General features: G+C 38.3%; 1 protein-coding gene and 1 pseudogene across 6 annotated transcripts in view; both read left to right on the top strand.

Annotated features, from left to right (window-relative positions):
- The window catches only part of LOC129771299 (zwei Ig domain protein zig-8-like), a 374094-nt gene extending 353280 nt beyond the window's left edge, over nucleotides 1–20814 (top strand). For all 6 annotated transcript variants that reach the window (XM_055774794.1, XM_055774793.1, XM_055774792.1 and 3 more), the window contains exons 10-11: nucleotides 5818–5868; nucleotides 13488–20814. In XM_055774794.1, coding sequence (XP_055630769.1) covers nucleotides 5818–5868; nucleotides 13488–13600 — 164 coding nt within the window. In that variant the 3' untranslated portion in view covers nucleotides 13601–20814. The remainder of the gene's footprint in view (nucleotides 1–5817; nucleotides 5869–13487) is intronic.
- LOC129772401 (U4 spliceosomal RNA) lies at nucleotides 7770–7947 on the top strand (annotated as a pseudogene).
- Nucleotides 20815–23154: the final 2340 nt, after the last annotated feature.

The following is a 23154-nucleotide window of genomic DNA, read 5'->3' as shown; positions in this document are numbered from 1 at the left end:
CTATCTGTATATGATGTATACCGATTGGTGAAGTATTCATTAATGTAGGGGTGATTCTGCACCCCTAAAATCGTATACCCGTGGGCGATCCGCACCCCTGCACCCCCAAGCGACGACACTGTTCATACGAGCACCGTTTGGATTTGTGAATAGATTCACGCGACATTAAAATTCTTTAAAAAAAGTGTGAATCTAGTACAAGATTAGTATACTTCCTTGATGTGGTGACTGAGAGCAGACAAACGTCCACAAAGGGTGAATTGTACAGAATGACGACTACGAGCAGAATGATTATTCATATACACGAATAATGATGGTTACTCCGAAAGCTGTTCTAGCATAAATTGCAATCCAACGTTAACTTCATAAGGGGTGGAGTTCTTCCGGCATAGCAGTTCAACAGCGACTACAACTGGTTCGAGAGCATTAACCAATTCCTTCATCTCTGTCAGTTCTTCATCGCTAATGCGGGCGCTACACGATTCGTCCAACGTTTCACTCGAATGTTGGACTCAAACATTTGGCTCGATGAATCGACAAATGTTGTGACGAATGTGCTGCTACACGGTGATGTGAATGTTCGATTCAATGCACTCGGTCCAAACATTCGGCGAGCATTTGGATAGAATGTTTATTGTTTTTATTTACCATAAAAAACGTTAGGAAACTGGATGACGATGCGAGTATTGAAATTGCTGCCGTAGCAATTGTACTGATATTGGGCTGTAAATTAAAAATGCTTCAAATCAACATTATTAAAGTGCAATATTTTGCCGAATATTTTGAATTTTATGAATCAATTTCATAGTTCCTTCATCTAAAACATGTAAACAAACCAATCTGTCAAAGATAGATTCGGACGAATCGTGTAGCGGTGTATCGAATGTCATCGTGTGCCGAATCAACGAATGACAAAAATGCTTTGACTCGTGCCACTCGCGTTGGAAGGTAATCCACAACGAACGGATTACCTTCCAACGCGAATATTCGATACTAGACATTGGAGGTTCGTAGCTCGTCAGTCGACTACACGATGCGTCGAATCATCGAGCGTCCAGCATTCGAGGGTGTTCGTAGCATCGTGTAGCGCTGGCTTAAAGCTTATCCTGTATTTCGTTTTCAGATCGAGCAGTGATTTTTGAACTAAAGTTTGGAGGTCGGTAGAATTGGCGCAACACTGCCAAATGTGTTTAAAGGATGTGTCACATCAAATTGCATCACGGAAAAAACGCTGTAGAAATTTAATTATTAGGAATTATATCTTCAGCTTTCGCTTATAATCAGATAAGAGTGTATAGATCACGTTGTCCATGCTTCACTGTCAATTTTTCGTAAATTTGGAAAAATGTCGACGAACGAAAAAGAGCGTCGTGAATTAATCCTGTGCACTCATTTCGAAAATCCGGAGTTGTCACATCGGGACATCGGTAAGATGCTGGGAATCGTCCAATCGTCCGGTCAGCAGAGTACTAAAACGATACTTCGAGAACCTAACCATCGACCGGAAGGTGAAGAACGGCAAAAATGGATGCTCCGTCAGTGAAAAAGATCACAAGCGCGTAGTTAAGCAGTTTAGACGTGATCCGAGAAGTTCGGTCCGGGATGTCGCCAATAAGCTGAATTTGTCAAGTTCATTCGTCCAGCGGACCAAGCAGCGGGAGGGCCTGCGTACATACAAGGTTCAGAAGGCTCCTAACCGCGACGAAAGGCAAAACATGGTGGGGAAGACGCGAGCCTGGAAGCTGTACACCGAAATGCTGACGAAGCCGCATTGCCTGGTAATGGACGACGAAACCTACGTCAAAGCGGACTTTCGTCAGCTGCCGGGCCTGTTGTTCTTCTCCGCAGAGGACAAATTCAGCGTTCCGGTGGAGATTCGCAAGCAGAAACTATCCAAGTTCGCCAAAAAGTACATGGTGTGGCAAGCGATCTGCTCTTGCGGAAAGTGGAGCGCCCCCTTCGTGATGACCGGCACGGTAAAAGGGCAGGTTTACCTTAAGGAGTGCCTACAGAAGCGCTTACTACCACTATTGAAGCAGCACGAGGGCCCGACCATCTTCTGGCCGGATCTCGCTTCGTGCCACTATTCAAAGGACGTGTTGGAGTGGTACGAAGCCAACGGGGTCACCTTCGTGCCAAAGGAAATGTGCCAATAGAGAAATATTGGGCGATTATGAAGCAGGCCCTCCGGATGAACCCAAAAATTGTCAAATCGGAGGCGGACTTCAAGAGAAAATGGATTTCTGTTCAAAAAATAAAGAGGAAGGTCCGAGCATACGGGCTTGGGCTCGAAGTATGAATAAAAAGAAAATGCCAAAAGTTGTTTAATAGTTTTTATTTTACTGTCTAAAATTTTCAAAAGGATCGGTCTACTGGGCGAATTTCTACAGCGTTTTTTCCGTGATGCCGATTTTATTTTGATTCTCGCGTAATATTTCAAAGGGAAACATTATTTACGGTGTAAAAATGAAAATGACCAAAATTGCCGGTTATTGATTGCAAAATTACCGGTAATTCGGTAATGAAAATTGACCCGGTATTACTGGTTAAACCCGGTTAACGATTCCTAATCTTTACTGATCCAGAATCTGTTTTTTTTTTGTTTCGGATAACCAGAATATCTGGAATCGTGTACGCCATAGTAGTTTTTTCGAACTCCTCCGCTTCACCAGCTCGTAATTATTCTTATTTTGTTTTTTTTTTCATTTAGTTCTTGTTGTGTTGTTAAATGATAAAGAAAAAAATATTATAAAATGGATATTAAAAATAGTCTTCGTTTAATTTGTTCAGAGCTCGAAAAAACGATCGAAATGATTCTACACTTGATTCTACACTAAAATACCCCCTTCAAGGAGCTAAATTTCGAATATATTAATCTATTGAATATGTTCTTTTTACTCGACATTAACAAAATTTTATTAGCGTGGAAAGATAAGAGGATCTATTTCAAGAGAAACTAATTCCGACCACAAAGGGTGAACATTGACACACAATAAATAAGAAACTTTATGGTTTGTTTGAAAAGATTATAGAAACAAATAAAAACAAATAATTAATAGTAAATATGACCTCCTTTCGTAGCCACATCGGTTACGCGTTTGCTTACTAAGCGACCGATCGTGAGTTAAAAACTCAGAGCCCTCAATTGACCACCTTTGTGTTGTTATAGAATAACTCCTGGAGTCGTCCTGGAGTCGGAGTCCTGACCTCTCTTCATTGGGCTGTTGTGCTATTAATAACACAACAATGACCATAGCTAATGTTTCCGCTGTTCGGTCTAACTGAACAATGGAAGAAGTAATACTCTCACGCCTGAATGGCTACTGTGTAATTTACTATTTATATAGATGCTTTATACATGTAATATGCACACGATTAAATCCGGATCTGTTACAGCTAAAATGCTAATGAGTCTAAATGAATAAACAAATGGGATAAAAAAATATATGACATCCATTGTCCTCGATAACCAACTGATAACACTTTGGCATACTCTCCACGAGGTTCCCGAGGTGTTGAGGGTCCGGTCGATTCCAAGCCTTCTTTAACCCAAGAGAATGGTTTTGCTTGTTCATAACGTCAGTTTTGTCCACCTTTTTGTCCAAAACTGCCCATGAATTCGCATTGGAGTGGTCATTGGTTTGATCTGGGCCGATCAGAAGAATGCTGATGTTTTCTTCGAAGTGTGCTTCGGGTCATTATCTTGCTGGAAGATGTAGTTATTCTCCAGCTCCATTTTCAACATGCATTCTTTCAGGTTCTCGCTCATAATGTCGATGTAACCATCAGCAGTCATAATACCGTTGATCTGAGCTGATATTCTTACCCCAGCCCACGAAAAACAGCTCCACACCATGATGCTTCCACCACCGTGCTTCATAGTCGGTTGTAGATGAAGGTTGTGGAGGCCCTCGTCGTTCTTCCGCCACACTCGGAGTCGCCTTTTCTTGTTAAACAGCTCGAATTTTTAGCTCGAAGATTTACCTGCTTTGTAGCAAATTAGAATTCGTTCAGTAGTCTCCTTTCCAAAGATGGTAATTTTCAATGAAGATTGATGATATTTTTCGATCATTTGAAAAATGATAGATGTTAGACTAATTCACCAGCCTGTTTTCCAGTCTCGAGAATATATCCCTAGAAAAAAGGAATAGGGACATCCTTGCTATTTAATCAACAGCACTGGATTATTTCCCTCTGGCCCTGAATATATAAAGGCTTCAAGAAATCCAATGCCCATTCAACCCTTGACTTCGTGAAGATAGTCCTGGCCATTTCCTTAGCTTTAACCTCATATCTGGTCGGATAAAATTGAGCTGTATTGACGATCTGTGCATGTTCAAAATTCGTTTGGATTGAGCCAGGGAAGTGCGTCTCCATCATGATAATAATTATTTCCCGAGAATGGCTTAAAATTCATTGATCGTTGACGTGGTTCGGTTGCAGCGAGTTATTAACGTCTTCATCCTATTGACACGATGGTCAGTGGTAAAATTTAGGATAGGAGAAGGTGGTCCCAATTCCACCGGTGGTCCTGAACCGACTCTATCTCTTGGATCTCGGGAATGCCGCTACTTATCGATTTTTAGCAGTGTCGAATGTAACCGTGATAATATGGTTGTGTGGTGACCTTTTTTCTGCTCTCTCCATTCTAGCGTTTTGCAATTATAACAATTATAAAACTAGACAATTTCGACTGATTTTGATCTGTTCATAAATTGAATCTACTTGTTGCATGTAGTACACGGCATACCGTTTTTTTAAATGATGGTATGGTCCTCGATCGATGTTTTTGGTTCATAATTATTTAACGCGATCACTCCGGCGTTTACCATCAATTGCTCGCAGAAATCTGGCTCATTGTACGGCGCTCACTACCGGATAACTCATTTGATTGTGCTATTAGACGCCTTTGATTAACTTCTGTTCGCTGTTGGCGGCATGAACGTGTTAAAGGATGTATTTGCGTCTATGTTTCCGTTGCTGTTTCTGTTTTATATGCGCTTCTTTGCTACCGCCATTTCGTTTTAACATGATGTTCACCTCTAATACGATCTTGGTCCCTAATACATTCTCGAATAAGTGATATCGTGCTAGTCATCAGTATACACGGACATTAGAGTACCAATAAATATGGCCATCTTAAATTTTCAAACGGGACTTGATGAAAAATGTTGATTCCAACGAAAAACTACCCTATGCAAAATTTTCAGCTCAATCGGATTTCATTTACTAGTATCGCACAGCCGTCAAAGTTTGAAAGGGCGAGTAAAGGTAATTGGAGTTATCAACAAATTTTGTTTGATGCCAAATGTCTCCGAATTGCATGAATCGTCGAGATCTACGGTCATCTCGACAAAAATGTTTTGTCAAAAATCGACTCTTTGGTACTTAGTCGTTTTCTTTGACATTCTAAGATATTTGACATCAAACAATTTTTTTGATAACCCCGATTTCATGTATGATTTTTTGGTTTTCAAAAAACTTAAATTTTGACATCTGCGACACTAGTAAATGAAGTCCGATTGAGCTAATATTTTGCATAGGGTATACTATCGTGCAAATCAACATGTCGCAGCATGTTCCGTATGAAAATCGAGATAGCTATATGCCCACTTTTGGCGATTTGATTTCCGCTTATAGACGCGATGCGTTCATTAGGAATATAATACACAGACTTTTTGTTGTCCGTCTGGCAATTGTCCGTTTCATCTCACCCGTACAATTGCTGCAATAATTTGAATTTTCAACTAACAAATAAATTTACGAAAACTTCATAAAATACCTATAATGATGACTTTCAATTTACCTCAATTGCAGGTGAATCATCCGCATCGGCCGTCACATCATCCGCTGGATCCCTCTTTGTTGGTAAGTATTCGATTGATATCTTAATTTTCAAACAGAGTAAACGTGAGTTTCATCGAGGATAACCATTCGACATTATGTGAAATTTTAGTGAGAATGCCATAATCAGAACTGATTGTGAACTGAGCCACAATCATGCAACATTTAAAACTCTTGATGATTCAGTTTAAGCCTATCTCCGCTGTATCTCTCTCTGTTGACCGTTTCTGTTTTCGAAAATACACCATACCAGAACTGGGGTGCATAATGTATTCCTTCGCACGTTTTCACTCAACAGTAAAAAATTAACACATTCTGCATGCTGCCGCTTCAGTTGAATGTCTCTCGAAGCACGTATGACATCTATGACGAGCTCTGAAATTCCTCCATAGGTGCTGTTCTACATTTGGTTTTACCAAATTTGAGTTCATGTTCCAATATGGTTGGAATGACAAGACGCTCAGGCGTTGAGCGTTTATACTTGCAAAACGCACAGATTATCTGCATTGATGCGAAGCATTTTTGCTAGGGCCGTTCGTGGATTCGAATTTGAGCATATTCTCGATGAAGCGCACAGAGTATATGTTGTTGAGTCGAGTCTGCTTTGGCGATGTATTGCTAGAACAAAACACAAAAGTCAATCTTACTGTTCAGAGAATTAAACTTATTCTCAAAGTTTGCAATATCTGACGAGATGCGTGTATTTCCCAAACAAATCATTATTGTTCATGTTTTATGATACGGTGATATGAATCGACCTCGGTGCTGTGGGAATTAACACTATTCTAAACCATCCAAATAAGGTACAGGCGCTCGCTAGGTTTCCGGACAAAGTTTTAAATTAATGCATAGAAAAGCATAAAAAAGTATGTTAGAAGTTTCACATACTCAGAGCAACATGAACTTAGGAATGGAGGCACATTTTTAGCGATTCCCTAAGAGAAGCAAAGAAAAAGTTTTCTCATTCTTCTGAAACTGCAAAAAATCAGTCTGGTGTTCGTCTTGTGTCATGTTTTCATATTTCAATCACATCTTAGAATTCAACATAAACTACTGGTTATCGCAATATGATTCCCAACTTCATACTTAATTTTCTTTTTGATTTAATTTCGTGTTTATTGTGAGGTAATATTCTCTATGATAAATGATTTTAACAAATCATTTTCATATACGGGATTTAACAATGAACTATAAGCAAGTTTTCGACAAGAAAGCTGTCCGATCCCTGCTGTTGGGTGCTTTTTTGGTTGCTTGCTTATTTGGTAAGAACAAAATCCTGTTTAAAATATTGCGATAACGCATTCTTTGAAGAAATGGACAATTCTCGGATGGGGAAAAAAAGGTCAGTTCTTTCTAAGCTTTATTTATCAGTTCCTTCTCCGTCTTCGCCACGAAACTGTTGGAGTAGACTCTCCGCTTTAGTTTTGCCCAGATTCTCAACGGGACGCAGCTGGGGATGTTCGGAGGGTTGGGGGATCTCGAAACAACATCTGTTTTCTAGCGGTTCATCTCCTCCAGCGTAATGGGCGAAGACCATGTCCGGCCAAACACGATGAAGGAAGTAACTATACTGTATTCGCCATAACTCAACTGATAGCGCAGTCAAATTTTGTTTGAAAATTCATGGGTTACTATGATTGACGATGCCCAAGTGGTCTCATCACCATGTGTTAAGGTGAACGCATAAAGGATGGATAAAATTCGTATTCGTAGAGCTTCAAAAACATTCATTTGTTAGTTGTCACCCGTTAGACTACAATGATGGAACAATCCTTTTTATTAAAGATATACTTCGCACTATAAAGAAGGATAAAATCAAAGAAATACATGAGAACAGCAAAGTTCTATGACCACTATTCACTTTCATCTTTACGTACGACCATCTCATGGCTTACCAAGTCCATAGTCGTGTAAATTCACTAATCAGATTTGCGCGATATCGTAACCAATAAGGTACATCTGAGGTGCGATTATTGCTAGTTGAAAGAAAAAATTCACTAATCAATATTCGGTGGTTTCAGATGAGGCGGAGCTCTACATCTTAATACATGATTCTCCCGGATCACCCAATATTGGCTAGATTTCTCTATGATTTCTTTGAATGACTTGAATTGAAGACAGTTAGAAACAATCCCATTTTCTCATACATTTGCTCTGCTCACTTTTGTGCTTATCTACCCGTACTGTCAATAAGAAAACTGCGAATACCACCGCGAATCAATCCCGAAATACTGTGAACAGACAGCTACCCAATGGCAACTTGCTCACACGACCAGAGCGAAAAAGCAGAATATTTGCAATTTTTAATAACCAGTCTTGCTCCTGCCAGCGAGCGATCAAGAACACTTTGAATGGTGGATAGTGTATCGTTTTGTGAATAAAATCGTGGTGTGATTTTATGCGCAACTTGCAATTCAAAGGTGGAACTCGATAAAATGATATCGAACGTCGGTTTTCATCGAGCCTAATTGAATAAAATGACTTCGTAGTCTTACGTCGCAAATGCGATCATGTCTTAAACACATCCCCTACAGTTTTGTTATTAAAGTAGTGCTGTAAAATTGCCCGAAAACTTTTTTCATTGATACAAATTCCGACATTAAAAGACAAAAAAAAGTTGTTTATACTTTGACGAAATGACATACATTCAGTAATAGAACCTGAACTGCTGGTTAGGAACATGAAAATTCCGGATGCACGATTTCTAAATAATCATATGCCTTATTTCATAAAACAAGACAAATAACTCGTCTTCTGGCTCCAGTCACTGTCGAGTCGAGCGAAATATCCTATTCCAGTACACGAGTTTCATTGATAAGTTTTATTTGGTAGATGGGAAAGACTTCTGTCACTATTTATCGATATCATCAGGGGTGTCAGATGTGAACACATGTTTTTATTTTGGAAAAAACAACAAACATAGAGCGAACATTTCTAAAATTGATCAATCGAGACTCTTTTTTAATTGTCAATATCCCAAAATCATAAGAGAGAGGAATAAGATTAATGTGTCTTTTTATTTTATTGATTCGAAGGTCGTTCAAAAAATAAGTTTCAGTGCCGCAGAAATCGCGGAAATTAAAGATAGGACAAAAAACAATTAGATTTCCTAATCTACGTTTTATTTTCTATTTTTCTACATAATCGCCGTAACTTTCGAGGTATTTTTCATAGCGTGACACGAGTTTTTCTATTCCGAGCGTGAAGTGCGTAGCGTCCAACATTTTCAAGTACGATGTAACTGCATCACGTATTTCTTCAGTGTTATCGAATCGTTGACCGCCGAACGCCTGTTTCATCGTCGTCGATCGTTAGAAACAGCAATTTTGTGCGTGGGATCATTAAGATCGATTTTTTCTCATTTATTCGATCAGCTCCACAAACAGTCATTTCTTTTCAGTCAATCCATTTTATCCAACAGAGATTTCACTACGGAGCAATTTCATATTCAGACACGGTTTTCATTCCCCATCTTCTTTGATGCTTATTAGATTGAAAATGTTACTGGGATTCAACATTACAGTGGACGGGAATCGAAATCAAATCTCTGCCTCACCAGCTTTATCAACACCACTTGTTTTTAACTTATCACTTCAGAAAATCTGTTCCAACCTGTACTTTTGATAAAAAAAAATGTAATCTGTACCGAAAAAAGCTGTTTGCAAGTCGCCATTCACAAATTTCGTCTAATAGTTCAAAAAACGCTCGACATGAACTTTTAACAGCCCTAGTGACAATGGATGTATATAAGTGATAACGAGGCGAATGTTGTATTCCAAGGTGTCAACGACTTACCACCGTAAACCAGAGTTTTCTCTTAGCCTCACAAAAAACCTTAACCCATATTAGGCCAAGCGTTCGAAAAATCGAACAACAGCATTCATAACTTTCCATGGCTCTGGAAAGTAACCATTTGGTAAATCTGCCTTTCATATTCCAGACAAACTGGAGGAGTTGCTATTGACGCAAAAGAACCAATTAAATTCAACATTCGGTTAAACGAATCTGTTGAAAATAATTGGTTCTTGCCAATTTCAGTTGAAAGGGGTATGCAGATGGGAAATTTTGGAATTTTATATCATTCCCCCAGTTCAAGTGAACAACCTTTTTTCTAGAAATCTTAGAAAACTGGTGGAAGAGTTTCTTTGATTGTAGCAAATTGAATATAACTGCTGGTGATCTCAACATTGATTGGCTCGATGTTCCGAATTTGAACCAATTGAAGCATCTATCGTATTTTTACAATTTAAAACAGACTATTCCGGAATTCCCTAGAATAACAAAAAAAACAGTAGAGCTTTGATAGAGCCTCACGAAATAATACAGCCGATGAATAACAATTGTAGATTATAATGTTTTCTACCCATCATATTTGTTGGGTTGAAAGATATTTGTTTTTTCTTGCAGTGACTCTAAAAAAACCATTTGTTATATGGCCTGAAATGAACTTCAAACGGATTGCAAGCATTGTAGTGGCAGAAAGAATCCGAACCCGGAACCATTAAACATGTCTATTTTCAATAGTAAACTGTTGTAAAAAAAATAGATAGATTTTTCAACTAGCGGTGGGTAAAACGGTTCATTTTAGTGAGCGGCTCAGAACCGCTCGGTCATTGAAACGATCCGGCTCATTTGAGCGGCTCTTTTTGAGCCGAGACTCTTTTGAACCGCGGCTCTTTTTAGAGCCGAGACACTTTCCAAAAGCGGATCTTCTTTGAACCGCGGCTTTTTTTTTTGAGTCGAGACTCTTTCCAAGAGCGGCTTTTTTGAACCGCGGCTGTTTTTTGAGCCGAGACACTTTCCAAAAGCGGATCTTCTTAGAACCGAGGTTTTTTTTGAGCCGAGACTCTTTCATTTGTAAAGAACCGTGGTTCGTACGCTCGTTCTGACGAAACGGCTCAAATGAGCGGCTCGTGAGCGCTCGCCCATCTCTCATTTCAACATCAACAGGAAACACTCGACATTCTCTGGTTCTTGTATCGATGTTCATAAATGTACATGAAAATCCTTATCAATAAAACCGCCCCTACAGTAAATATACATCGACTCAGCTTGTCACGAAATGTGAAAACAGACCATGGAGTAGATATGGGTAAAGTTATTCAAATTGATGAAAGGCTTAGTCGCTTACCGTTCACCTAAGCGAACACGTTTTTTTTTTTGAACACCAGATCAAGTAGAATATTTTCTAATTTGCATAGAATTATTTTTTTGTTAATTAAAGGGAAAATACAAGGTGCTTCTTCTTTGAAAACCGCAAATAGTATGTAAAATATGTTTCCAATGCTGTATGCAATAATTTGACTCGCGCAATTTTTCATATTTTCTGATGGGACTCAAACTAGATTGCATTAAATATTATATTTAACAGTAATTCAATCAGAAAAAAAATGAGTAACGACATTTTGAAATTTTTACATACATTCCGGTAATGGTAATGGCAATAAGTCAAACAATGAATTGAAAGCAACAACAATACACAGAAAGTACATAAATATTACACATACAAAATATATTCAATTGAAAATTTTAAGCTATCCCGAGAATCGAATTTAATTGAAATGATGAAACCAATCCTTATTTTAAATTAAAAATTTAGCCTGGATTAACAAAATAAGTCACATGTTACATGCGTTTTTTTTAATGACAATATCGTTACCTTTTTTAGTTTTCACCAAGCGTTTTCGTTATACTCATCCGTTCCGTCCTACACAATTTGCTTTCCACATGTATACAGTCCAGCTACTCATTCGTTCCCAAACAGTTCGCTCGTAATCAGCTCATTCAGAAACAGTTCGTATGGCGAACTACCGCTTTTTTAAGAACGACCGTTCGATCAATCTTTTTTTGCAAACTAGTTCTTTCGTATTGTTCGTGAACGGTTTTCCTTTCTCTACCATTATAGGCTAACGCCCGAATTATGTGCAAACATGTTGTTTGTTACCCCGCAAGCAGCGAGTAAAGTCTAAAAAACATCCTCACTTATTCACTAAGTTTTTTATTTGTTATACTATCTTAAAAGTTTGTATATATATAATCGCAAAAAATGCTGAATGATTTTTTATCTAATGGTATATAGTAGAGATGTGCCATCCGCTCATGAGCTGTTCCGAAGAATCGACTCTTTGAAGTGAGTTGACGCGGAACAGCTCGCAAAAAAAATCAAACAGCTCTTCAGCTCACTTTGATGATGATGAAGGAGAGAAAAGAGCTGTAGAATTGAAGAGAGTGTGTGAGCTGTAAGATTCAAATGAACTGACCGTCTCTCGCTCTTCGTGTTAAGACATCAGTTTAGTTTCATTTGTCCCTCGTCTTTTCAACTGTTATATTCGCGTTGACGGCATTGAGCTTTGTTTACCAGTTTAGGGGGCGCCAAAAATAATAATTGGCTCTCAGGCAGAATGAACACGTTTTTAAAATTCAAATTATTAATGAAAATTAACTTCTGTGTATCAAATGAGTATTCTATTTCAATGAAAAACACTTTGTTTGCAGGCGGTGCAAAAATCTCATAAGATTTTTTTTTTTTTGAAGAAAACTTTCTATTGTAATGTAAAGCCTCAGTAAAAATGTCGGAAATGTTGTACTCGCCGAGTCTGTTGTAAATAATAGTCTTGAATACGTGTTTCAAGTAATTAATAATATGGTGTGAAAAATTTCATTTGAATTTTAACATTTTCAAACTGGCTTCGTGGCTATCAAGTTTGGGACCCAAATTGAAAGTCGGCACTGACAACTGAGCTGAAGAGCTGTTCATAAAGAACAGCTCATTTAGATGAGCTGATATGATCAGAGCTGTTCATCATGATGAGCTGATTTGCACACCTCTAGTATATAGTCCCCTTTATTCCGCGCGGCGAGTGACGTGAGACTGCAAAGTTTACTAATTTATACTGGAAGCCACATTACTTTTTAGCTCCTATTTGACCCTCGAGTCGATAACAAATGAGGACACGACTTCAAATCTCACCTACTAACGAACTATAATCACGCCATTCGCTTACGGGAATACAGTCACTTGAGCCATATCACGTCATTCACCGCGTGGAATAAGGGGGAGTAGAACATATATCGCAATAACGATTTTGCGTAATATGCATTTGAAAACCTTTAATTTTTTGTAGTGACCTACCCCCTTTATAGAGATCAAAGACGTAGTTCTACGTCAAAAAAAAACAATAAACGTCAGAAGTTTACAGTTTTAGGAAAACAATATTTAAAAACACAACGCACGGATCATGAATATATATTCATTTATTTATTTATTTATAACTAATGTCAACAGGTTATATTATAACCCTAATGACTAAAATACACTAATACACTTAAAAACTAACACTAATCTAGCGCAATGAAAACGTTATTAGACTATAAACAGTTTCTGATAATCAGGTCCTCTATCGACGACCTCTATCTTGTGGAAAGCCAACAAGCGACTCCAACCGCAACCAATTCACCACGGTATCCTCGATAGGAATTTGGGCAATGAATGTATATGTGTATGTGTGCGTGTGTGTGGGGTTCGAACTAGCTGATCTAAGTTTAAAAATTTATGTACACATTTCGAAACGAAATTAATGTGTTTCCATCACCACTAAACGGCTTTTTTCTTCTTTCTCTCTTCCCATTTCCGGCTTTTGCAGACAGTATATCAATGGTTAAACAGAGGAACATCTATATTTTACTGCAGCATAGGTCATTCGTTGTGCTACTCGTTTTAGTTATCTACGCCCAGCTTAGCTGTCGCATGTTCTAGTTGAGAGAATTTATCTAAGTTAATAAATTTGCGAATCATACACAAACATACCGGAGAGAACACTGGAAAAACGAGGAATGCATACAGCCACAATGTGTATAGAGAGGTGAGTTTGATACGATCCTGGACATTTGCTCACAACATACATCGACTGAATATTTCGAACTACCGTATGAGAGAAACGTTCGTTCCCCTCAACGTTATCATCTATCGCCCATCGCCGTTTTTGGCAGTAAAAAGTCACAATTGAGTAAACAACAAAACCAAATAATAAAAAATGGAGCTTTACGCTACAGAGAAAAAAAAATATACTGAAACATGAACTCGATCGAAATAATCCAACTGCCGTTCTGTTGTAATCACATAACCGAAATCAAAGCAGGCTGTGAATGTGCAATGTGGGTGTGTGGGTGAATCTAGCACCACCCCTCTCATGCAAGCAATCGGCACGAGAGAAGCCTTCTTTGATTCTAGTCCGGTGATTATTGCGTGCCGCAGTCCAATGCAAAAAAGTGTGTATACTGGAATATTTATCGATTATTACCGACACTGAATTTCACGGCGTGGACAATAAATTGTAAGTCTTGCTTTTATGGTTCTGTGCTGATTTCTGTTATACCGGCGGCCTATACGATGATGTTTCTCATTCCCCTCACCCCCGCCATTGCCAGCCACAACGTTTTGTATGACATAACTGCGGAGGCATTGAAGAGGAAAGAATCGAACGCATGGGTAGGCTCACGATCTATGAACTATGAACTCTCCTGGCCAGTGTATAAAAAAATTATGGGTGTGTGGATGTTTAGTTTGAACAAGCAATTCTGTGGGATATCAGTCACCGGGGGGAGTTGGAGGTTACCAGGGGAAGTAGAATCGGGGGTTTGAGTTATGGGTGTATCGATGGGTACAAATAGAGCTCTCTCTGTTGCCTAATGGTGCTTATCGTGAGAAAAATGGTTTGATTTCGCATCTTGCAGTGTTGTAATGCTTGGTTAGATTCAGTAGCGTGAGTAAGACTGCGTTATCAAACGTCTGACTACAGAATTGTTAAAAAAAAAGCAGTCGGGAGGGAATGAACTGTTCAATGATATGAGTAATATACATCTTCAAATTGTTTGTTTTTGCATATGTATCCGTTATCAACTCTCATCTACATGTCGCTTGATTACATACACTCTGTCCAACTTCTATAAGACCAGGTGATGATCTTGCTGCTTTGTGTCATTGTAAACGAGCAAAGTTCAATTTATTTTTTAGTGTAATTGTACTGGTAACTATCATACACTGCATGATTTACATATGTGCGTATGCAAGCGTTGAGTGTAAACAAACGTTTTTGTACTTTTCAAGTGTCAAGTTTCTATAAGACCAGTTACGTTTTCCGTTTTTTTTTATATCTGTATTATAGTGATTTTCAACTCATTTGGATGGTTCGTAACTTTTACTTCCATTTTTGGAAGAATGTCGGGAAGTGAGAATTGAACTCGTGACCTTTAGCGTGAGAGGCATGGATGTTACCACTACGCCAGATCGCCTCCACACGTTTTCCGTTGTTTTTAGTTAGTTTGATTAATAAATCTGGAAAACACCGAAATAAAAGTGTTCACGGATAGAGAAAAAGGACAAATCGATGCCATTTCACCAAGAAAATGTTGGAATTAGAGAAAATGCTCGTCGGATTGGACGATCCAATCCTCAAGGATACGGTAAAAAGAAGAGAGCTCCACGTAAATCAAAGCTCTTAGACCGGGATAAACGGAAAATAATTATAACAGCTTCGAATACTTCAAAATCGCTTATGCAAATAAAGCAATCTTTAAATTTAAATGTTTCACGGGAGACAATTCGTCAATTTTTGATAAAAAGTCCCTACATGAAGAGGGCTAAAAAGGTTGAAACTTTTAATCTTACATCATCTCACATCGAAAGACGTCTGAGTTTTGCCAAAGCTCACATGAATCAACAGTGTAACATGGCATATCATGACAAAGTACGTTTTCAAAAGAATACATTTGTCTATATACCATAACAAAAAGTTCTTCAATTATTATTTTTTTACTTTTAACTTTGCTAGATTATCTTCAGTGGCGAAAAAAGGTCCATTTTGGATGGTCCTTATGGTTTCAACGGGTACTGGTGTGATTTACGGAAAAAGGAACAGTATTTTTCAACCAGGAATTTTGGTGGAGGCTCGTGCATGGTTTGGGTGGGATTCTGTACAACTGGAAAACTCAAGATAGCATTCACATCATTCAAGGATTACATACATGTTCTGAAACCCTCTATACTACCGTTTTTACGTGGATATCGTCACAAAAAATTCACATTCCAGCAAAAAAATGCTACTATTCAAACCAACAAGGAAACTAAGCAGTGGATTAGGGATCAAAAACTCAATTTTTTTGACTGACTGGCTCGGTCTCCAGACTTGAAACCTGTTGAAAATCGTAGAGGGATCCTTGTACGTAAAATCTACAATGAAGGAAAGCGATACATCACGATTGAAGAGCTTAAGGTCGCAATTTCGGAAAAATGCAAAAATATCGAGAAATCCGTTTCACAAAACTTGGTAAATCGTATTCCAACACGAATTTTCAAGGTTATCAGTCGAAATGGCAAGGGTGCCAATTATTGACATGTAAATCAGCTGATCGTTTTGAGTTCTTCATTGATAATACTTATGAATTTTGAAATGGTCTTATACACTCTTAGTATATATGACGATTTTTTTGGTAAATATTACCAATGATTAGTCAGTTCGTACATATTACGCGATAACAATGGTAAACAAATGTCAAATCAGCCAGTATAACCCAGTATAAGATGTCGGTTCAACGTTGGTTCAATATAAGTTACAGTTCAAGGACTTCGGGGTGGCTTTTTAAAACGCTTGTGGTTAGCTTGAATAGCCAAATTACACTTAAATATATTTATTTCTGTTTCAATTACAAAGGCCTCGATACAAAGTTATGTTCCCTAGCTTAGTTAAAAATAAATAACGCCGGTTTCTGATGCTGCATGTTGTCGATTCGCAGGCTTCGCTTCGCTGTTCGCTCATTCCGCTATGGTTGGCTATGGATGGCATAAACATGCAGTTCCGTTGATTCTCCTGTGAAAAAAAAATCGATATTATCATCTGAATCATACTAGTAGTCGGACTCACTGGTTTAATTTGTTGGCAAATAAACATTAATTTTGGGACCGCAGGAACGTTGAAACGCAGCTATTTGATACCATCGGTAGAAAAGTTCAGAGTCAGGATTTCCGAAGAATCCTCCAACATCAACACCACAAAAGTTAATTCCAGCTACCGACAGCGACATTTTGATCGATGCTTGCATATGATCTCCATCAGCCGTCCAAACGTCGAATATGTACGTAGGTTTCCTGTAATAAATCTTCCTTTAATACATGATTGAAAATAATTCAAAATCATTTACCTTCATGTTGTTGCTATCCGCACGGTGAAATTAGAAATGATGTCACTTCATTCTTTTCGCGGTTGCCAGAATGACAATCGTCAAATTTACGAGCACCGTGTAGTAAAATGTACCAATCGTTGGTAGTGATGTGTATTGCATCTGACATATATTTTACACATGGTTAGTAATATGTACAAAAAATATGTACATTCTACCAATGTTTGCATTACTAAAGATTTGGTAGCTTATTTTCGTAATGGATTTTCTGGGTGTAGAAACTGGACAGCTGGAATTATCATATTTAAGCACAATAAATAAACAAACAACTCTTTTGAACGAATTTGACTTAAAATATACTTTATCCTAAGCATTCTACAATGTATAAATGTATCTTGTTGAAATTCTAACTGTTTGTGTTGCAACGAAACATAATCAGGGTGGTCTTATAGAAGTTGGACAGAGTGTACTTCATAGACGGTCGTAGAGTATAATTAAGATCTCTTGGAGAGATTTTAAGTTTTCGTTATAAATATTTTTTATTGTAACTACTAGTAGAATCACAACATGATTGATTGACGGCAACTAACGGAATAAAAATGTATTTGTCTAACATGAGTCATGGCTTACTACACTACAATACTCTTCCTTAAGCAATTAATTTTATGGCTCCACGACTTCGGTTCAATTTAACGAGGGTTAACGGTTTCGTGAGCTCATCAGCGAGTTGATCTTCACTACTAACGTAAACGATGTTGACCATTTCTCTCTCCAGCGCATCTCGAATAAAATGATGCCATATATTGATATACTTCGTTCTAGGATTATATCCGCCAGCTTCAGCGACACAGATGGTACTTTGATTGTCACAGAGAAGCTTGATAGGGCCAATTTTTTGAAACTTCGACATCAATCCACTTCACCACGATGCTTCCTGAACTGCTACTGATAGGGCCATGTATTTAGCTTCACATGTTGAAAACGCAATTGTAGGCTGCCAGTTATAGCACCAGGAATCACTGCACCCTGTAGCTTCAAGATGTAACCGCTCGTCGGTTTTCTGTCGTCCAAAGCTGCTGCCCAGTCCGCATCGCTGTATCCAACTTCTTCATTAACATCCTTCCTGTACGTCAGCTTCACTTCGCGGTTCTGCGGAGGTAACGGACTCCAGTGTTGCATTCCAGGATTGGAATTATATCGGCTCAGCTGATTCACGGCAAATAATCAGCTACATTGGGTACACTGAGCCAAATATATCAGACTACCGACTGCTTCCTGATACGGGGTGTTGGCTATCTGATTCGTCTCGTCAGGGGTTTTTGTTGACATTTCCTTGTTCAGCTTGTCAGTCATCGGTGTCTTGGCTGGTTTACAGCTTTCCAAGTTGAATTTGGCCAAAATTTTATTAAAACACGTCATCGACGTATACTGCCACGTATATCATCCGCCGTCCATCGATGTGATAATAAACGCAGGGGTCGTAGTTCGCTTGTGTAAGGTCAAATTTCTTCAGCATCGAGTCCAGCTTGTTGTTCCAGACTCGACTTGACTGCTTGAGTCCGTACAACGCCTTGTTCAAGCAGCACAAGCAGCACAAGTAGCAAATATTTTTAGGATCCTCAAAGATTGGGGACTGCTCTATATATATATATATATATATATATATATATATATATATATATATATATATATATATATATATATATATCTCTTCCTCCAGGTCTCCAGCGAACTGTAGTGGACGATGGGGGAGTTCGTTTCGTCATAATCTACCCTTTTTCGCTGCGAAATACCTTTAATCACCAACCTCGTTTTGTATCAGTCTACATTTCCGCTCGCATCATACTTAGTCTTGAACCCCCATTTTATCGCCTTCCAGGAGTTCCAGGAGTTCTACCAGGTTCCAGATACCATTGCTGATCAACGCATCGTACTCCTCCTGCATGGCTACGTTCCATTTCTCGGCATCAGAACGCGACATCGCTTCTTGTGGTATAACAGGATCACTTAACATATTAAGGACCGCAAAGAAATATGCAGAACATACGCCTGAGACCGAACGTTTTGGGGCAAACTTGTACGCTTCATTTGTTCGGATTCCATGAATGAGATCGTTTCCTTCGGTGTGGATGAGACGAAGGCGAGCTATCGGTAGGCCTTGTTAGATTCTTGGCAGACCAAGGATTTAACCATCAAGTGTAGAAAACACGGGTTATTTCGGGATACATCCGTAACAGTCGAAACGCGAAACACGAGAAAACTCGTGAGCTGTCCTTAATTTGTTGAGATGCCGTCCGCATCGTCGATCTGTTGAATCGCCATTCCACTGAACTGGCTCCGCAACTTGCTCATAATCGTGTTGCGCGTCTACTCGCTGGGGGCCAGATTTGGAGAATACAGTGGATGCGGAAGCAATTCGAAGCTCAATTCATGCCATTTTGCTATCGTTTTCATTGATTTGTGATTATTCCATTTTTTTCACAATAACAAAAGTTGCTTCACTCTCAATGCTGTAACTCACGAACCAATAGACCGATTGCTGTAAAATTTTGACACGTATCCATTGAAAGATGGTGCTTTGTGATAGTCAAGTAGATTTTTTGCAAGAGGCGCCATCTAGACGTCAATCTTATGAACTTTTCAGCAGAACTGTTATAAGGAGTTTTCGTCCCTTTCTCTCCCATTGCATTGGCTGGTGGTGATGTCGAGCGGGCGGGGCATGAGTTTCTGTTTTGTTCGCGTCACAAATTCGAAACTTTCCGCTTAGCTCGGAAAGCAGACATGTCAGGACATGTTGGGGCGCGAACTACAGTCTTTGATGTAACCACGGATCGTTTTGGCAAAATCTAATGAGTAGTGTTTATTAGTAACACTTCAACGAATATACTTTTTGTCTTGAATAATCTCTAAGCCAACTCGATAATGATATCAAATGTAAATTTTATTTCGAAATTTTACAAAAAAAAAACTGAGATCTGCAGCTGTTTCAAGCTGCTGAATATACGTTCATAGACCGTAAACTATAATGCATACAAACCATGCGTTCGTATCTTTCCACATCTCAAGTCAGCATTTGTCTGTCAGTAACTAACTGAAGCTAAAGTAATCTTGATCAGTATTATAGTTTTCTTGAATGATGACAATTGTAATTATCAATTATGAGATTATCAAACAAAAGGGGGTGGCCATACAACAAAGGCAACAAACGACAAAAAAGCATCACGAATGAGAGTAGTCGAAATAAGTAAACCAACCAAGCAATGATGTACGTCCACTTCTGTTGAACACATAACTAGTAAAACTCGATTGCAGTTTGATGTGCTGATGTGCAGCAGGCAAACACGAATTATACAATGAAATCCATTCCATATAAACTATACACACACAAGTTGGAGCAAAAAAGAGCATGTAAGGTAGGAATAAATGTAGAACTGAGGAAACTGGTGAAATAAAAACGATGAAACGAAGGCGAAGAATTAAGAAAGCACACAAACTAAAGAAAAAATGTGTGAAAAAATAAAGACAATTAGTACACCGTCAGATGAGTGAATGAGGTTATCGATGCATAATGTTATACAATTCAAATACTTCATAAAAGCATGACAGAAAAAAAAGCAAATTCAATTTTAATGAAACATAAAAGAGTTATAAAACTGGTCGTGAATCAAAACCGTACACAGAGAAAACAGAATAAGTATAAATTGGTATCGAATAAGATAAATAATTGACTAGTGTAGTTATATATTAGTTAGGTAATTCATGCAAATTATATTGTACATATTTTTATATTTTGAATTTCAGTTGAATAAAATAAAAAATATTTTTTTTAATAAAAAAAATAGTTTGTGTTTTGCCCGAAAGAAATTTCTTCAAAGTTGCAAAGGATCGTCTAAAGAGGTTTCTACCTTCGCATTGACATTGACAATCAAAAAACAATACATTCTGTCAAATATATACCGGGAATTTGTGTTTTCAAGAAAATGCTCCATTTATCATCTAAACTTATTTTGTCGCCTTCAAACTAGGCCCCGTTTGGCAAATCGACCATTTCTTCTCAGCCGTATTTGAATGCTTCCCTGCCCTATTATAGTCATGATGAAGCGAGATCAGAAAATCCGGAAGTATATAATTATGGCCCGTCATATCAATTTTGTCAACCATACACGATCATTGCTATCGTCATTCTGATGAAGTAATGTCATTATTGTTTATCGTGTAAGGGACCATTTAAAGAAAAGATATACCATATCCCTGCAATCTGCAACAGAATAGTGGTAAATATCAATAAAATTGCGAACAATTCTGCAAATTTGGCATCCTTACAATGATGAAAACCAATTTCGAAATAATTCGAAGTCGAACGAATTACAAAATGCATCATTTTACTAATTTCAAACCCGATCGGGAACCGGAATAGAGGTGAGTGACTCGGTATCTGATCAGGTACGACTTTGATGCTTGACTGGTTCGAGGTTCATATCATAGCAGTATCTTTTGTAATATAGATGTTGCGTACAACGCAATTCATAAAGAATCAACAGCTAGCCGTTCCATCTCCCCAACACTGACATCACATTCGATACTCTACGAGATAAATCTCTCCCCAAATTTGACATAAATAGAGGAACGCTATGGATAAGAACTCATTCCACATTCAAACTCTGTACTAAATTTGAAATATTTCGATAAATAAACAGTGTCAAATATGCATTGCTGAAAAGGACTTAAAAATTTCCGTGACTAATGGCTGGCTCCGGCGTCAGGCAGATGACATAAATCAAACGATATATCTCTCGCCACAGAAACTTCCAACTTTGAAAATAATGCTTCCAATGGCGGTTGTGGTTTCTCTAATATTTATTAAAAATTGTATTAATTATAGAAAAATTTAATTTAAAGTTTAAACGTAAAACATTTAAACGTTAGTCTCTGACTAAACATAGTACTGTAGAACGCGAAGTTAAAATTGCCGGTGAAATAGTCTAGCAAAGCCATTGTGAATAACGAAAATCGTGGATAGCGCAAAAAGACTGAAAATAAGGTGTTAGCACGAAATGAAGGTATTTCTTTTATTAAAGGCCACATCACTAAATTGGGGATTAGTTACTATTAGAGGGAATGTGAAAGCTATAAACAAAACGAAAGACCTGCCTGCCAAGTAACTAACGAATTCCGGTTCGAATCATAAGACGTATTGCATTTTCTTTGTTGTTATCGCTTGCAATTGGTTTCTTTGTGGGTTGTGATTTTACTTTTTTATCGCGGAATTTGCGTCCGCGGTTAAACTGCACGGCGGAACATCCGCACGCGAATAATCGGGGTTCTACAGTATTTCTCAACAATTCGTAATGTATTTTGATGGAAATATTCTATACGTTATACGAATGTCGCGAATGTGGAATATTGAAGAGCTAATCATGTTTCAAACCGTGACCGGAAAACAACTGCAACAACCGTTCTGAAAAAGTGTAATGTCACATGAAGGCTAGAAATATTGTAACACGGGAAAACATAATCGGTATAAATGACTCGGTTCCTAGAATAGATCGCAACGTAAATCGTATACGAGTCATGATTATGCGCCAGGCAAACGTATGACGTCCGACGCTAAAGTTCTGCCGGCCCTTGCTCAAGGATCGTATCCTATGTTTCAGACTAACCAGGCAATCAGTGGAATACAGGTTTGCACGCAAAATTGCCTTCCGACGCTATTCCTTATCCTCGTTAAATGGGGACTGTGCCCCGATTACATTGACCTCAGAATAAAATTCGAAAAACGAAAACGAAATATTAATTTATAATAGAAATTACGCTTTTGACGTAGGACTACGTCTAACCCTTCAATATAGGGGCCCATTTCAATATTTCGATGTGAAAAAGTGTTCAGTTTTTGAACATTAATACCTCTACAATTAATTGATGGATTTTGATTCCTAATACTCGAATTAACACGAACGGAACATGCTAAGTATTTAATTTTTCTTACCTTCTAAGCTCTGTATCGTTTGTGTGTTCAGACAGACGCGAGAGGCTGAGTCCTCTCTTCCATTCGTAGATTCGCATAGGGTAGCGTGGTCTTGAACCGGCCTCTCAATAATAAAGGCCATACAATAACGGCTTTGATATTCGCAATGC

The sequence above is a fragment of the Toxorhynchites rutilus genome, chromosome 2 (genome assembly GCF_029784135.1).
Source record: "Toxorhynchites rutilus septentrionalis strain SRP chromosome 2, ASM2978413v1, whole genome shotgun sequence".
Lineage (NCBI taxonomy): Eukaryota > Metazoa > Arthropoda > Insecta > Diptera > Culicidae > Toxorhynchites > Toxorhynchites rutilus.
This window is presented reverse-complemented; position numbering and strand designations above follow the sequence as displayed.